The sequence below is a fragment of the Coloeus monedula genome (genome assembly GCF_965178545.1).
Source record: "Coloeus monedula genome assembly, chromosome: 5".
NCBI classification, from domain to species: domain Eukaryota; kingdom Metazoa; phylum Chordata; class Aves; order Passeriformes; family Corvidae; genus Coloeus; species Coloeus monedula.
The window spans coordinates 30,789,208-30,807,892 of record NC_138785.1 but is presented as its reverse complement, the minus strand read 5'-3'; the positions used below and the strand labels follow the sequence as shown (position 1 = coordinate 30,807,892).

Sequence of the window (18,685 nt, the reverse complement as noted above, 5' to 3'; positions counted from 1 at the left end):
AAACTTTGAAACTTAAAATTGAATTAGTGGAGAAACACTTTTAAGCCTAAAGAAAAGATGTCCAAACAACACAGAAAAAAGTGGTGGCTGATACTTATTCTGTTGTGCTGTAGCCAGCAGGATGTTTCTCCCAGGGAATCTGAAGGGGGCTGAAAGCCTCTCGTGCTAGGCTTCACTTCAGTGAGCAAGGTCGCATGGTCTATTGGGCAGCTTCTCAGACCTCCTTGGCTGGTACAGTGTTTTATGCCTCATTTGAACCAAACCAAATCTGTTTCTTTCTCTCTCAATCAGCCTTCCACCCACTGCCTCTGCCTGGCAGACACATACAGACACCATTTTCAAAATCAGCCAGTGATGCTGCTTGCAACAACAGCATCAGGCTCCCTTCTGGGGATGGCTTTAAATTTTAGTCCAAATGCAGGTACGAAGTCTATGTTGGTTAACAGCAGCAGAAAGAAATTCATCCAAGTATCTGGGAAATACAAGTCCTTTTTCAGAGAGCTGCCAAATCTGAAGCTTTAAAAAGTATCAACATACAGTGCAGGCCAATAAGTAGTACTGGATTAAACAGGAATGCTAAAGGTCTATTAAAATCATTAAAATTAACAACTTGGACTTAATAACCTCTAACTGCATTAAGATGTCTCAACATGCTTGTAAAATAAACAGCTGGAAAATCTGATCTAACTATCCATGTAACTAATATATGGGTATTTCCTTGACTCTGCCTGCAGCCTAAAGCACCTTCCAGTGGTACAAACCTCTTCCTTTATCTTACAGGAAAAGCCAAGTGGCCATCTTAGGGTTGGGGAGGAGATATGGCACAATACTGAAGAGTTAGCAGTTTGGAGGCCAACCAGGGTGGGAGCAGGCTTAGGGCTTCCAGCCTACAGGGTACTCTGGTAAGGCAACAAAACCTTCTCCTCAACTCTCTAAAAGAGGTAATTTGAAAGCTGGGTGGCAAAGTCCTGGTTTCCATTTTAAACTCTGCATTGAAGCAGCTTTTCATTCCAGAAATTCATCATCCAGCTGCACAAGGGAACATTAAAAGGCACCAGGAGCAGGTGCTGCAGTTTGGAGGAGGAGAAGAGTTCATCTGTTCCAGCACCACCATTCACCCAGTCCTGTGAGAGTATGTCATGCTGAAGAAAAAGCTTATTGCTCACCTTAGGCAACAGAAATGAAGAAATATTTCAGTAGAGCAGACCTCGCCAGAATACGCACTACCACTGACTGATAAAGATAAGGCATCTTTATTAAAGCTCTCATATTATTGTCTGTTCTGGTTTCTGTTCACTTGGGCAAATAAATCTCAATGTATGACTTACAAATAGGTCATGCCAAATGCTCTTTGTCAGAAGTATAACACGAATTCAGAGGAAGCTGGGATAGAGGAGATGGACTAATTTAATGTAAAACAAAAGCTCTGCTCATCATTTAGTTTTCACTGTATGGGTTCATGGTGACAGGCACCGCTTTTGAGACTCTTTCAGATGCTTTTGAGCGGCTTTCAGAAGGATTTGGACAATTTTCTTCCCATTTTCAAAAACTTCATCTGCTTTATTGCCCCACACAACAATATCATCAATGTACTGCAGGTGTTCCAAAACTTTATCCTGCTCCAGTGTAGTCTGGGTAAGTCAATGGCAGATGGTAGGGCTGTATTTCTACCACTGCAGCAGTGGATTTCAGGTGTACTGCATGCCCCTCCAAGTGAAAGCAGACTGTAGCCTGCATTCTGCTGTCAAAGGGATTGAGAAAAGTGCATTAACAAGTATACAAAAGTATGTGTACAAGCACACATTGTCCTGATATGGTTTGAATACATACTTGGTCCATGAAGTATTCAGAATCAATGACAAAAATGTCAATCCTAAAGTGAGTAAAGCTGGGCACAAGCCCATAGCATTGCCACTGAAATGCCTGGGGGGCTTTCTGAGCTTGATTCAAGAAGCTGACAGTCATTTCCACTATGAAGAAACAGGTAACAGAAGACACGAGAGAAGCTGCAAGTTTAATTCCCTCCAGCACTTACAAAAGTCACAATCAAAAATGCCAAGATTTTTCTGAAGTTTCTGTTTGCAAATGCTAAGTATCACTGATCTCACTGAATCTGAATACTGAAACCTGCAATAAGAAATCCTATGAATACTGTTCAACTTGAGGAAAACAATCATGCTTAAAAAGAATCAAAAAGGCAACTCTTTCCAGGCTGAAGTTCCTCAAAGTGTCCATGTACTCAGAAGCCTGGTTCTGTTCAGCCACTGCTGTGCAAAACCAGCACAGAGAGGCCGTAGTTTCAACACAGGGAGGGTTTTGAAGGCACCATTGACGCTGGATTCCTCTTGATAATGTTGGGGAGTGCTGTCTGTCTGCACCTAGACTGACACACAAGTGGTGAGCAGGAAGGAGAAGGCACAGAGGCAAACAGCATGTTTCGTTTACAGCAATGCTGCTGCAAGGTGATGCTGCTGTTGTATGATCTCAGGGGAATGCATACATAATGCTCTTTGAACCATGAGGAAGATGCTGTCTGCTAATTAGTTCCCTGGTAATTGGCCATGCAGTGTCGTTCCTTGCACGAGGACTGCTGATATATTGGACATCATCTGATTAAAACAAGAGAAAGGAGCATTATGTGATAGCAACTTAATGAGGTGGGCTTCAAACTAGACCTAAACAAGCTGGACAAGAAAAATAAATGGTGGCTTGTTCAGAAGCCATTGAAAAGACAAGACAGTTGCAACCATCTGTGCTACTCATACAAAAGTTTAGGAGCCTGGGCTTTAAAGGGGAAGAAGTTGAAGACATACTAGTTGTTGCATACTAACCTGGATTTTAGGCTCATTTTAGGACTATCACTTAGGATCGCTGGTATTTGAGAAGAAATGTCAGAAATGACCTGTACCTCCCGAAGTACATGAACACTGCATATCAAGAACAGGCATTCTTTGAAGTGGCAACAGACACGGACACTTAATGGCTCCAGGGGAGAGATCAAAGTGGGAAAGCATGCTGGGCTGTGAGGATGCAGGACTGCTGCAGCACAGCTGGTGAAGAGCAGCCAGACCAAGCCCTTCCAGGAGCACCCTACAAGCAGGGTCGGTAGTAAGCAGGGCCTCTGATCACCCATACTTCTCCTAGAAAAGCAGGACACTGGGGACCCAGCAGCTCTGCCGAGCTTCTTAGTCATACCCATGTACAACTCCCACTTAGAAAGTGCTTTTAGACACAGGCTGCCTGTGTTAGCATCTTCTGCAGGTGAAAACACAAAGCTGCCAACAGCCCATTCACTTAAGAGCTGGACTTGATGATCCTTATGGGTCCATTCCAGCTCAGAATATTCTGTGATTCTGAATTTAAATTCATTGTTCAAAACAGTTTGGGGGAGCAGGGCTTGAAGAGACGGAAAGACCAAATGCAAGTGGTTGTGCAAAATGCCAGGCAGTGATGCCGGGGACAGCCCTGCCCAAGAGCAGCATGTCCCTGCCCTGCCTCCCATGCCAGCGGGCTTCAGACCCCCAGTATTTTGTTGCTGTTTTTCACTTCCGGGTGAATGATATTAACATTTGTATCCAAATGTAAATACCTCCACCAACACAGGAGCCAAACACAAACAGGCTGATTATACAGTGTCTGGGGCACAGCCCTAGTAACAGAGATAGAAATCAACACATCCAGGGAACAAGAAAGAAAAGGCAGTGCAAGAGTGAGTCAGCAAATGTAAGCAATATGTTAGTCAGGCAAGCGTTTCTGAATGCACCACAAAGCTGCTCACACTGCAAAGTCACAGCCCCGATAACCTGGAAGACCATCCTGGTGTGAGGGCCCCCACCCCTTTGTGAGGGGACCTCTAAATTTTCAGACTGGTTTTGGGAGGGCTTTAATGTAGATTTTTTCCATTGCCCTCACCCTCCCCCCCATTCTTAAGCCTAAGAAAGGAAAAAATCTGTGCCATGTTTAGAAAGACAGTGATGTGAGCATGGAAATCTGGTAAAGCAGAGGAGGCCGGCTGTGCTGCTGTGTCAGGTGTCATGATAAAGGCTGCAGGTTTCCAGGATTAGTCTGGCCACTTTGCAGGCCATGAAATGCTCCACTGAGCCTGTTTAGCCTGTGGTTTGGCTCTTCCTCCTGCCAGCCTGCATTTCTCTGCAAAACAAGTGACTGAGTGCCTCAGAGTACCGCTGTGACATGTCCCCATCAGCGCAACAGCCACGGGGAGCAGGGCCGCACCGCTCCTCTCTGCGGCCACACACATCACAACCCACTGCACTGAGTCCAAGGGACACAGCTGCAGAAAGCAGTGACAGGGAAGAAAAAGCAAGGCACAAAGCCAGGGAAGTTTTACAGAAGTCACTGGATTTCACGTCACCAGCAAACTTATTTGCAGTTTGTCTGATCTAAATCCTGTTGTTCCGCCACTTTGAAAATGCAGACTCTAATTAACTCACACTCTTATATACTCTGGAGCCTGAAGGATACTTGCTTTTGTAAATGATATTTATAAAGCACGAGCTATTTAATACCTGCTTAACATATATCCATAACCTTCAGAATGTCTTCTATGAGTCAACACAGCCTGACTTGAAATGACATCTTTCCCCTTTCTGTTCTGTAAGGCTTTCTGCAGTGTCCAGCCACTATCCCAGAGCACAGCAGACGGCAGCCTAAGACACTGCTCATATTAACTCATTAAACACTGGGTAGTTTTATTCTTGAAGAGGAGCACTTGCACAGAGAGGACTACATGTAAGCCCATCTCTGGGAAACGAGCCCTTTCCAGTTTTGTCTTCATGCTTTCTAGCAATCTCCCATATATAACCATTTACTCCACAGACAGATCCTGCATTTACAACTCTTCATTGGTATTTCTGCAGGAAGCCTGTAGGCTGGTGGCTTAATCCAACTTCAGCAGCACCCAGATTTCTATCTGCACCAAAGCTACAGGTAATGGTAGAGCCGTCTCACTTCTCATCCACAAATATTTACATCCTCTTCCCATTCACATCACAGATACATCTCCCACTGACTTGGATGAATCCCAGGCCCCAATTTCAATAATGAAAGTCCTTGACAGTCTATAGTTCTCCAGACGGGTGCCTTACCCACTCTTTGAATGAAGCAGGTCAAGCAGGATAGTCTAGGGACCACACCACGGGACATTATCACAGCAGACCGTGGGATCCAGTTAAGAGAGGGATGTTTGTCCAATTCACAAGAGTGTTTGTCCCCGCTCCTGCAGCTAGAACGAAACAGCTCAGACTGCATGGGTGCAGCATTTTGGGCTCACCAGCACCTAAGTATAGATGCCATCACAGGTCCTACTTAAGACACATCACCTCCATGCCGTGCTTTTTCCAGGACTGCTTTCAGGAAAGCTACACAGGCAGCCTGAAGGCAAGGCAGCTGGAGCAGTGGGATAGTTTACTGCCTCTACTGGTCCCTTCCACTCTGCCACAGGAGACCAAGGTCCCAGGAGGAGTCATGAAAGGCAGTTCAGTTTACACAGCTGTAGCAGTGCTTCCATGTGTGTGGCATGGGGCCAAAGTTCAGCCCCGGGAAGCTACTCCAGTGCCAGCAAACCCAAGGCAACCCACCCTGATATCATTCCCTTGTGCAACCTGGCTGACAGGGAGGCTGTCCTTGTTGCCTCACAGGTTGGCTGACATTCAAGAGGGAGCATTTGATCCAGCAGCCAGGAAAAACGCACGATGGCACCAACTTTGTCTGTACATGCAATGGGAAACTCTCCAAAGTTTTGGGAACCAAAGTCTTGCTTTCTTTTAGTGTCACACAGGACTTGAGAGCTAAGAAGAGAGACATCAGGTGAAAGTCTGGAAATGGTTATTTTCATCTGGGAAGCCTTCCAGCTGCAATGGCTGTGGGCAGCTCTCAGAGCAGCCCTTGTGACTGTACGGATCCACCACTTTCAACACATCCTTCCTGTTCTTAGAAATGCTGCATTATAGAGCTTTCTGTCCTTAAAGCATCTAACTCACCAAGAATGTGACTGTGGAATTCTGTCTCAACCTTAGCAAAGGGAAAAAGATAACTTAAAATACCATAACTCTTCATGGTAATACAGTGAACACGAATGTCCCTCTTCCAAGATGTACAGCTATTTTACAACACGAGAACTACCTGAAACCCCATTGAGTCAGGACTCATTCTTGAAAATTTAAACAAGATAAGTGGGTCAAAGATGTCTGAAGCCAAATTCGTATCCCCTGTAAACAGATACAACACTATCTCGTTTAATGGAAAGGAGTCCAACGCTCTGCCAGCAATAAATATGGATCATAACTAAGGTCATCAGGACACAGCCTATGAAGACAAAATGCTGGACCATAATCATACAAGCAGAGGCAAGATGGCTGTGGTCTGCAAAAATCTCCCTCAATCCTACATGCCATTTATTGGAAACAATGAAGACTGCTCACAGTACTTCCAACAGTTCATTGAGATACAGCAATGGACCACCCACAGTATCCTACACATGTAGCATGCCTACCCTGAAGCCACCAGCATTCGTTAGGGAAGATGCTCCATGACACCCCAACAGCTGAAGTCATGGGTACTGCTAAGGCAAGAAGAGCATTTGGAAAGCCCAAGGCCAAAATCTGTGCTCCCAGCTTTAATGCCAATACGTGATAGATGCTAACAGATCCTATTTTGTTACCCTAGTCCATTTTTCTTCTCCATCAAGGGCATGCCACTACAGAGAGCAGAGGAAGGAGCTCTGCTTGTTCACCCCCCAGTAAAAAGCCGTGGTAGCTCTTATCAGCCTGGTGTGTATTTTTTTCTAAATGTAGGCACATTTTTCTAAATGTAGGCACAACTTCTTTTCATTTTATCCTAACACCTTCTCCAATTATTCCATTTACAGTAACGACCATTTCAAAATATGTGAATTGTCATAATTGTTTTACGTACCAGATGCTACATTAGGGTTACATTAGCCAACACACGTAAGTTCAGGAACTAAATCTTTTATACTGAAGCCAACTGCTGTTTTACAGTGGACTTTTTAGTATTTTTCCACTTAGTGACTGGAAAGTGTCTTTTAAAAGAGAGGGCCCTTTTATACCAGTATACCATGGGGCTGTGGAAAGCTACAAGCAAGCATTCTTCTTTGGTTATTACTGCCTTATCCCAGAAATCAAGGACCATGTGACTTTATCAGAAGGTGGCAGTGGGACTACCCTGATGCAGTGCTTTTTCTTTCAGCCAGAGACAGCTCAGGGCCAAGCCCGTGCTGCCCAGCTCCACCAGCCCAACGCCAAAACATGCACCAGATGATTCCCACCCTGCAGGGTGTTTTACAGAAGCATCCAGGGCTTGCCCAGCCACCTGTCCTGCTGACTCGACTGCTCCTAAAGGGGAAAAAGACATACGGAACATGAAAGAGGAATGGGCAAAGGGTTGTAGAAAGTAAAAATCAGAAGAAAGAAGAAAATGCATTATGGGGGAGAAGAAGGAAGAAGGATCACGAGAAATAACTATGGTCTAGTTAGTTCCCTGAGTCTCTACATTTGGTAAGAGAGGGAGCGGTTTTACAATAAAACTTAATTCTCTCCGTTGCCCACTTCCTGATGACTCAGACACCTTACATAGCAGGCATCTGTGGTCAGACAAATGCCATCACCAGCGCCTGCAAGGTGCTCCTAGGACCTGAATGAGTGAACAGTAATATAAACTGTCTGTAATCACCAAATACCAGAATCTCGGAAAATAAACAAAACATCCCGAGCAAACATCCCGAGCAGGATCAAAAGACATCATAGGCAGAAGGATCTGGGAAGGGCATTCACTGTAACTACCATCTTTATGCAGGGGCACCATTACAACAAGGACCACCTCTCATGAACATCAGGGGACTGCTTTTCAGAATGTTACTTACAGCAAAATGTCTTCCTTTATTTCCTAACAAGTGTGAGCATCCTGGGTACAAGACCAGTATCTTGTTTCAGACAGTGCCAACAGCAACATCTTAGGAAAAACTATAATGGGGAAATGCCCTCACAAAATAATGTAAAGACAACACCGCATCCTGAAATACTTCTACCTGCTGAACAACCTGTTTCATCCTGAGTCTGAAATCAGTGCTGCACACTCTCATCAGCAGTTCCACTTAGCACATCCTCACAGCTTCTGCCTTTACCTAGGAAAGGCAGTGAAGCCACCCGGGGGTTTGGGCTGGCCGCCTGTGAGCACGGAAGATGCCACACACACGTGGAACAGGACGGATCCTCATCCACACCCGTGGCCGGGGCTGAGGTGCAACAGGGTCCAGGGCAGCCGGCAGCCCCAGAGCTACTGTGCCAGCAGAGCAGAAGTCTTTGTGATGGTCAAGGTAGACAAGAGCATCTAGAGACCCATGTGGTGGACAAAATAGCTTGGAGTTTTCTGCTTGGCTGTCAAGCCAAGGAGAGTGAGGAAACAAGAAGGAATTGAAATGTAAGATGTCTACATCATTTCCTACTAATAACTAATGTTTCTTTTGCTTGTGACCTGCAAAGACATGGAAAAGGAGCTGGACAGCCAGCTCCTCCAGGGAGAACTAAAAGGAAGAAGAGCCGTGGCTTTCAGCTGCCTGGAGATGATGTATGTTGGCAACAACAAAATTCCCATTAATGTTTACAGACGACCTGTAAACATTCAGAAAGCATTCAGAAGAATCACATCAGGGGACCTAGAGGGTAAATTCCCAATTAAAGCTAAAAGGAAAAATACATAAGGAAAAAGACAGACTTTGCAAACATTTGTTAATAAACCCACTATCTGAATGGCACAGCGCAACAACTTTGGCATCCCATTTTTGTTTATACTTAGGGGATTTTACTGTTATCTTAAGCAGCTCTTAATGGCTCTAAATAAATAAAAAAAGAAAAAGAAAAAAAAGAAACCTGAAACCCAGGCAATTTTATTAGTCAGAAGATAAGACTCCTCAATAATAGCACTCTGATATTTTTTCAAAAATTAACTTGGCCCATTGTTTCTTCCCCTTAAAACTTTCATTGGCACTTCCTGGGATTGCTCCTTCCAGGTGTATTTATACTGCTGGTGGCTCAAGACATAGAACAGACCTTTGTCCTTAATAACACTCTTGACTGACTTTAAGTTTTATGTCCAGGGGTAACTGAGGCCATCAGATATCAAAATCAACACATTCAATTTGACAAGCTCACAACCTGGATGATGTCCAACTCATTTTTTACTCACTTGCAGACTTCACATACTGAAACTAATTACCAACAAATTTTAAAAATTCTATTTAAAAGTTATCATCAGTCTGAAGTTTTATTGGACTATCTGAAGGACAGTTCCTTTCATAAATTTGCAATTAAAAATGGTCTGGACTTCTGCAGTTTAATCCCATGATACCAACACTAAACTGCCTTGCCTCTAATATTACAGCAGCTCTTCTCAGTCCCCAGTTACCACAATCAAGGAGACAAACTTTGCCCCACATCCTTGGCAAGAATAAAGTATTCTTCACTACTAGTACAAGTGTAAAGCTGCATAGTAATAGTGTAAGACCATTGTGTTTTCTGTACTGTTCTAATGTAGTTACATACAGGTCTTACCACCTCAGGATCACCTTTGTGACATGGCAGAAAACCAACTCTGAATATCCCCAGAAAGGAATTATTCCCTATTTTGCAGCAGGGCAAATGAGGCAAAAAGAGAAATTTTCAGAGATGACACAGGTCCTTGATTTCCATTAAAATGAGGCACTCAGGCACCTGACCAATGCCCATCTTCTGAAAGGTGGCTATGGCTGCCTTCAGTTTGAAGTCAGGCTCCCCATATCCTCAGGTATCATTCCCCTCCATACCATGCACTGCATAAACCACTGCGTGTCCTCTGCAAAGTCCCAAATCCTCTGGCATGAGGTAAACCACTGACTTGGATCTCCCCCTCTTTTTCCCCACTCTGAATACCAGCTCTTTCCACAGGAGGTCAAGGACTTCTCAGCAGATGCAAGCTCTGCCCACCATTTCATGCCATGCTCTGCAGGACTTGGGTCCCTTCCCTAGGCAAACTCAGGTCATGTTGATTTTGGAGTCCTTCCACCTTGCTCCTAGTCCATAAGCAAAATTCACAGGAAAAAAACTGCACAAAAGTCAACAAGACTTGCAAGTGACAGTTTGCAATGGAACACACAGTGCAAGGCATAACATGAAGGGCAGTAGCAGGTACCACTCCTACTCTGGATCTGAAAGCAGTCATACCATTTGCAAACCTTGCACATGAACTGATACAATTTTCTTCTGCTATAAGCCTGGGTGCAGCACAGCCTCGCTGTTTCCTGTGCTGTTGACAGATTATGAAATGTTTAACTGGGTGTCCCTGCAGAGCTCCCCATGGGGCTGCACCAGCTTTCCCCAGTGAATCCAGGAAGTCCCAGGAGATGTGATACTGTGACACAAACAGGAACAGCACAGCTTGTAGCAGCAGCAGTCTGGGATGCTTTGGTCAGTGATGGGGCAGCACAGTAGAAAACAAAACCCTACCACTCCAACCCAGGGCAAGGCTCAAGTGGGCTGACAAAACTGTTGGCGAGAAAAAATTTACAGTACAGAGGTAATGCAGTTACATAAACATCTCACGTGTTGATATAGCCTAAGCCAGTGAAAAGTTTGTATTTCACACAATGCTAATGTATAGTTAAAAATAACCTTTCAATCTCTTCTCTTTTCCATTAAAAGAAAAAGCACCTAAACTCTTAACTAAGCTTTCCAAAAAGTGTTTTGGAACATCCACGTTCCTGAATGCCCATATTCCCTTCTAAAAATGATGGCAAGTTCCTAAATTACTCCTTGCTCCACTCCTACAAGTTTATTATTCCCAGAAGTATGTGGTGTTTCACAATGTAGAAGAGAGTAGAACTCTCAAGAGGTTTAAAATCACAGAAGCAACATGATGACAGATGTGTCCACATTCTAGGAACAGAGTAAACAAAAGGCCGATGCCTATGTTTCAGTGGTAGGCTGAATTCAGAAGACATTGATATATTTATCTTCAGGATGACATTTTGGTGTCCACCATGTTTTTTTTAAAATGTTTTTTCCCAGGACCACCCAGACAGAAAACACCTGAACTCTGACAGGAGATCTGCTGTCATTCCTCATTCCTCCATCCTTTCATTTTCAAGGAGCCAAAACCCTGTGATACTCCAATACATCAGTCTTTGGCTCAGAAAGGCCTGCAGGATGAAAGAAAGGCAAAGAAGTGGGTATCCTCTAATCTCTGCCATGCACTGGTGGCCCTGTCAGCTTTATTGCCAGTTTGCACAAGAGAGCAGCAAAAATCCCCTCTGGAGAATGACACGTGGGGGCCAGCTAAATTCTTGGGCCAACTGAATTCTGCTCAAGTAAAACAGTCTCTCTGTTGAAAACAATTCACATCTTCCCTTTGACTCCTTGCTGCAGCACAGAGGAAAGTACAGGGTGACCGCAGCGTCCCTCTCTACATCCTTCGCTTGGCATCTAGTAAGAGCTCAGGGGAAAAAAAAAAATGTAATTTACATCAGGTTTTGGCTGCTACGCACACATGCCTGGAGAGATATGCTCACAGCCTCTCACTCTTGATTTCTGCATGAGGTAAGAGCAGCTTTAGTGGATGAGGAGAGCTTGTTCTGCATTTAGGAAACAAAACTGTCTAGGACGATGGTGCTTGTGTGAATTATTAAAAGGCAAGTGCATTTACAAATCCAAATTATCTGACCCTGTGCCCTTCCACATCTACCTCTCATTTTGACTTGAAAGAAAATCACACCAAAGGATAAATTTCTCTCAGCACTGGCTGCATTTTCTGCCTCTGTCACATAAAAGTTTTGGTAACAAAAGGTTAAAAATAACTTCCTGCACAGATGTTTTCTTTGAATACATCAACATTTATCCTCATCTAAGGTCCACAAAGTTGATTTCAGGATCGAGTTTGAGTTGCCAGATCCCTTTAAAACCAAAAAATTCCCAGCAGTCCTTATGCAGTCCTTCTCTCTTTACTGAATCATTACTTCTGTTAAATAACAAAACCAGCCAGTATCTGCAGCAGAGCCCAACAGCTTTTTTAGGGAATAATCACTTCCACTTTCATCCTGCTCATCCTCCTCCCCCTACTACCTGTGAGCATGCTGCCGGCTGCCAAGGGTTAAACCTTGGCTTTTCAGGAAGCAAAACAGCAGAGGAAAGAGAGAGAGGAGCGAGGAGAGCCTGCCCAGGGCAGCAGCTGGTGGGAGGACATCGGGCTGGAGCAGAGATATCCGGAGCGCTGCAGCAGCCGACGGAGCAGCAGAGGAAAAGTTTCGGTGATTTTAGGCAAGCCCTGGCGTGACGTCAGCTCTCCCAGATAATCTCAGCGCAGTCAGCACAGGCCTCCTGCCTCCCCATTGGTGAGCCCCTCGTCAGCAGACATCTGAAGATAATTATTATTGGCCAGACAATTATAACAGGAACGACTGTCACTTCGTGCTGATGCCTGAACCTGGTGCTCTGCAGCACGATGGAGAAGGACTTTGGCAGTCACCACTCCATCCAGGCATTTCTGTCACTTTGCCTTTCCTAAGCACTGGCCAGTTTTTGCTGCCGCACTGGCTGCAGCTGGGAATGGGGATCTCAGTGCTACAACACTTCTTGCTGTATGTCTGACAGAACTGTGACTTTTCTCCAAAAATATTAATATACTTACCCATACGAGATAAAGGACTAGAGCTGCTTTAATTCTCATGCAGCAGTTTAAGGAACTGCAGACTATTTACTTCATACCACTTCCCTCTTTGAAGAAGTTTAGGAGGAGGTGCTGGAAGAGCTTGATTTGAGAAATCATTTTAAGCAATTATTTTCATAAACATTTGACTTAATCCTGAACATACTGAAATCACACCTCTCATGGTTTGAGCACAGTATGACAGTATCTTAAAGTGATACTGTATTTTATATTTAAAGCTACTCAATGGCACTATACTTAAACATGTATCAACAACAGCTTTCCAACAACATAAAGTGTAAGGAGTTTCATGATAGTAACTGGACCTGTTTCTTAACCTCCTGAAATCCTGACATTGTTAGTTTAGGGAAGGCAACTAATTGACAGCTCTTACCACCAGAGGCCCGCAGGCTGCAGGTCCATCTTTGCAGCCTCCAACCTTGCCCTGCCACTCCTGCCTCCCTGCATGAGAACCAGGCAGTCTGGGGCTATACCATAAAGGAGTGCATAAATGTAAAGCCAGGCATTCAGGGAGGCATGAAACCAATCAGCTCGGAAGTATCAAGCAACAGACTACTCATTTCCCCTCTGTGTCAAAACAGCACCCTCTTTACAGCACTGCTAGTCCAGGCCCAAGCTTTAAAGAGGTCTCAGTGCAATGTGTGTTGCAGGATAGGGTCTTCCATATAGTGAAGCAGGAACATCTGGAATGAAGCAAGGAGGACCTCATTCACTGCCATTAGACCAATATGCCGTCAGATGGGATTTTCAGGGGCAAATGCTAGCAAGGAAACAAACCCTAGGATGGGGAAGAAAAGCCTGGGAGCCAGCTACTGCTGAGGGCAGAGGACGTGTACTTGCCCCAGGGAGTGATGCAGCTTGGAGCAGGCTCAAAGGACCAAGGCAAAGGAGGGGCAAGCCTTGGCTGAACAGAACCAGACCTTGCACCATGATCCTTCCCAACCAACCATACCAGTACCTAGGGGTGTATGCCACTACCTCCAGGCTTTGCATTCAAGCTTTTCCAGCTTTAGGCCTACACAGTTTTAATTAGAAGGGCTGGATAGTGCTTTAACCAGCTCAGAACTCAGAGGATATATAAAAGGATTCACGTCCATCCTCAAACTAGGCTACATCTTCATACGCAACCTAGTCAGACTCCAAAGATACATCTCAAATTCCCAAAGTCAGGGTCAACTCCTTACTGCCAATTCATGCCCCCTAACACCCTACAGCCTTTTTTTTTGTGTATTTTTTGTGTTGTAAGGTAACAAGACATTGTTCTGAGATGAGGTAAAATAGTAAATGCCACACCTACAGAATTTGTTTACCTTCATGTTAGCATTGTAGTAGTATTGCACCCTAATTTAAATAACAATTACAATATAAAATCCTGACACAGTCTTTCCTCAAACAAGTCCCCCTTGTCTTACTGCTCAAAGAGCATGTTTATCCCTACAAACTACTACTTAACAACCTCATCTTGGATGGCTCTTATGTTAAGGATGTGTACGTTAAGGCTACACCTACAAAGTGCAGGAGCCATTGATGTCTGCATACACAAACCTATTGAGTCAACCTGACAGGAGTAAAAAAAGCTGCTGTATTTTACCAGGTAAGCTCCCTGCAAAACTCAAGCGCTTGAGCAGGACCTGTTTCATTAAGCAAAGGCATTTCTTAAAGACAAAAATGCACAGTTTAACCTAGAACGCAGAAGAGTCTTCACCAGCATTTTCAGGAGAAGTCTGCCACGATAGAGACCTCAGAGAGCACAGCTCTATTTCATTTCCAGAAACACTCCCAGGACACAGGAAGATGATTCTCTTTCACTTTCATGAGAATCAAAGACATTAATTCATCAGTTCCCTAAGAGAAGGTGAAAATAGACTGAAAAGCATGTGGACATGTATGATTGTGTCTCTTTAGCTGTACAGCAGCAGTGTAACACTGACAGTCTCCTCCTCCGAACCTGGAAAGTGGGAGCCTGGCATTATGGAATCCCAGCTAGCGACCTCTGCAGCAGGTGAAACTGCCAGGGAGACTTTAGCAACACTGCTTAGTATTTATGTAGTACCTGACATCTTCAAGGCACTCAGCAAACATTACCAAAATCATTAAAGCACCGAGTAAGGGCATTTCAGCATTATTATCCCCCACTCCCCTGGTCTTTCTCTGCTGGGGAAACTGAGGCCTAGGAGAGGTTATGTAACATTCCCAAGGTCACATCATGAAGCACAGGAGAGCCAAGGAGAAGATGCAGGAGCGCTAGTTGCTAGGAATGTTCTTTAAAATAAACTGCATCCCTCCTGGGTTATCTGGCTATTATATACACTCACATATCACCCCCTCCATCCTCTTTTACCAGAATATCCTATTCTGATGCCAATTTTCTTCTGGAACATGGTCAGAAAGGGAAGCATCCAATACTTCCAGCCCAAGAATATCTATGTGGTCTCCTTTTTCCTGAAACATGAGTGACACCAGGCACCCCTCAAGAGGTAATGAGCTCACCTGCAGAACAGAGGGAGACATACATGGTCATTTTAATTACACTGCCCTTAAAAGTCCCTGGACAAGTCACTAAAGGATTCTAGCAAATCCCTAGCTGAGATCCACCTAGGATCCTGGACTATTCTGCCCTACAAATGCAGGTACCAAAGCCTGGGCCCATAGACAGTCCTATCCTGCCATTGTCACATGAGGGTGGCATGGGGAAGGTCCTCACTCGGGAGGTCAAAGGGCAGACAGCCCTGCCAAGGGAGGTCATGCAGGCAATGGAAAAGTTGGGGGCTAGCTGGGGAGAGAGACCACAGAAGCAGCAGAAACAGCAAGACTGGGCACTAGGCAAGGCCGGTCAGGGACAATGCATCAGCAAGGCACAGGTGAGCGAGCGCAGACTGTGAACACAGGGCCAGTGCAGGTGGACAAAGCCAGGACAAGGACTGGGGCAAGGTGTGGGCAAGTGTCATGGAGAGAGGGATCCTGGCCCCGAGAACAGCTCAGAGGGCCTGGTGGAGGGGGCAAGGACAGCTGGGGCGCTCCCTCCATCCTCGTCTCCCTGCTGCCGGCCAAGGCCCAGGGATGCCCCCGGGGCAGTGCCCGGCAGAGAGCAGCTTCCCGGAACAGCCACTCCCCTTCGGCGGGCCAGGATGTGAGCGTGCCTGTGTCCCCTTGCGAGGCCATCAGGCTCCGGCTCGCCGCGACCCGGGAAGCCCCGACGGGTCCCTGCGCAGCCCCGGTCCCGCCGCGGCTCGGCTCGCCCCGGCTCCCCGGCCGCACGAACACGCCGGGAAAGTTAATAACCGCATGGCTGCAAATGAAGTTTATTAGGAGCTGAGGGAGGGGGAAGGCAAAGGGGCTCCGCGGGGAGCGCGGGCAAACGCGCAACTTGTTTGAACGAGCCTGCAGCGCGGGGAGCGGGAGGGTCGGGCAAGGATGGAGGCATGGGAGGCCGAGGGCAGAGCCGGGGCACGTGTGCGGCTCCGCGCCGCCGGGCCAACCGGAGGGCCGGGGCGCGGCGGGAGGGTGCGGCGGTGGGGCTCGGGGCCCGCAGCGCACCGCACCGGCGGCGGGATGCCCCAGCCTTCTGTAACCCGGCGGGGTAGCCCCCGCCCGGGCGCGCAGGTAGGGCCGGCGGCAGCGCCCGTGTGCCCGTGCACGGCGGCGCAGAGCCGAGCCGCACCGCGCCGGCCGGGCGCAACCCGCGCACCCGGATGGGCTCAGCGCCTCCCCGATCCGGGCGGGCGGCGAGGCCCGGGGGCGGCACTCACCAGTTCTCTTGCATCCACTGGATGGCCGCATGCTCGTTGAACTGCTTCTCGAATTCGTATTCCTGCAAAGTCAACACTGACATGTTCATTGGCCCGGTGGCTGCGGAGCCGCTCCCCGCGCCGAGATGCTGCCTGCCGCCGCCTCGGGAGCCGGGCCCCTGCGCGCCCGCCGCCGGAGAGCCCCCGCCTCTGGCCTGGCCCGCCCCGCCTCAGCGGTACCCCGGGTTTAGCATAGCTCCGCTCCCCTCCGCGCCTCTCCTCCCGGGCCCGCCGGTCTCCTCCTCTTCTGCGGCCGCCGCGCAGCGCCCGGGGGCGGCGCGGTCTTAGTGCCCGCCCGCCGCCGCCGCCGCCGCCCGGGACACCCGCCCCCCGCCGCCCCTCGCACAGCGCTGGCTCTGCTCAGTGAATAGCGCCCGGGCTGCGCTTTTGGTTGGGAGGAACTCCCGCACACACCCCAGGCCGTCAAAAATAACTACAAAAATAGGAAGCCCCCACCCCTGTGCTGACTCCATGCCGCAGTGCCCTGCGCACCCTCGCCGGCCAGCCGGGAACGAAAGAATCACGAGCTCAGATTTAGCCAGAAGGGCAGACGCATATACACTCCCCCAGAAGAAGCCTACACACACCCCAACATGTCCCCTTTTGCATTTAGATCCCAGCGCACCTGCTGCGGGTGCCGCCATCCGGCGGGAGTGGGCTCTCTGCCGCCCTGCCCGGCCGGGTCCAGCTTGCGGGGACAGGGGGTTGCAGCTGGGTGTCCCCATGCGGGTCCTGCAGACTGGGTGCCCTGAGCTCTATGCTGTGCACAGACACGCTTTTGGATGTTATAGTATGCATGGGGCTGGTGGAGCATAGGGCAGAGACCCTAAGTCTAACCATCACCTGCTGAGCTACTCTTGCAGCTGGGTCACACGGTGTTAATGCAGCCTTAATTTTGCCTTCCAGTTGCATCTGCCACTTGCTGATGTCTCCAGCTGTGCTCTTCCGATTCCGGCAGCATCAGCTCGTGTGCTGCAGTACGAGCCGAGCTAAAAGAGTGGCCCCAGCCCCCAGTGAGCTTGCAGTCTTAAGGCAGGAGGAAAACAATGTCAAGAAAGCCAGCCTAAGCAAGCAGGTCCAGCAGGGTCAGCACTCTCTTGACTCCTGGACTTCCAGTTCTCAATGACATGGAAGTCTTTAGTATCATTAAACCCAAACACAAAGAAAAAAAGAGAGCCTTCAAGTATTGAGGCATCAACAGCTTACCAGCTTGCATTTTGGCTGCCATGTTCTTCAGAGTCATGTTTTTCAGTACATTAGCCAGAAGGCCTGAAGACCTTCTCCCTTACACTGGCAGCTTCCTAAAGTTGGTGTCAGAGCTGGTGAGGTGCACAGGATGAAGCTGAAGGTTATGAAAAGTTATGACAAGGGCTCCTTTAGGGTTAGAATGGCCATGGGGCTTCAGATGAGGTTGACTATTGCCTTCAGTGTTTCTGCCTACCTGGAAGCTCAGCTGCCAGCCAGACTCGCAAAGCATCCATGTGGCATTCAGCCTTCATTCCGGAATGCAAGACATCGGCCAGAGGTTAACGCATAGCAACACTTGAAAATCTACTGTAACAGTTTCAGGAAATACATTAACAGCCTGGAAATACTAAACCCTACTGGGATTCATGTGTCTCAAAAACTCTCTGGGGACTTTTCCAAGTTTTCTATAATTTACAGGACTTCTGCATAGGTTAAACAATCTGCAGTGAATCTTACTTCCTTTCCTGTCCTGCTCTACCTGAAAATTCCCTCTAGCATGTGACTATCTACAAGTTAATACTGAAGCTTGGGGTCACTTGAAAAGTCTGCATGAACAATGGAAGAACATATAAAACATTCTTGGCCTTGAGGAGTTTGTAAGACCTGCTTCTAGCTGATTATATTGATTGCAGTCAAGAACACTAAACAAAAACATATAGTCTATTTTGCAGGGAAATAACTTTTATGTAATCATATTTGAAGTAATTTAATTAGTTCTCACATAAAAGCACAAACTTGAAGTGAAAGTAGGCAATGCCTCTCAGGAGAAAGGATGTCGGGAGAATGATGTGGTCTCAAGAGACAGGGAGGACAACGTTAGTCCCTCTGTACTTGTTCATGTGCATACCTCTATACTGTTGTGGTTTTTTATGGGGTGCCCATCTCGTTCAGTAAGTGGATAGTTATTGAGCATTACT

The 18,685-nt window shown here is 47.0% G+C and overlaps 1 protein-coding gene across 1 annotated transcript in view; it reads right to left on the bottom strand.

Moving 5' to 3' along the window:
- The window catches only part of ELOVL6 (ELOVL fatty acid elongase 6), a gene marked incomplete at its 3' end in the record, with an annotated part of 74,845 nt that extends 58,267 nt beyond the window's left edge, over nt 1–16,578 (bottom strand). The window contains exon 1 of the mRNA XM_082281432.1: nt 16,482–16,578. Within this exon, the coding sequence (XP_082137558.1) occupies nt 16,482–16,570 (89 nt within the window). The 5' untranslated portion in view covers nt 16,571–16,578. The remainder of the gene's footprint in view (nt 1–16,481) is intronic.
- Nucleotides 16,579–18,685: the final 2,107 nt, after the last annotated feature.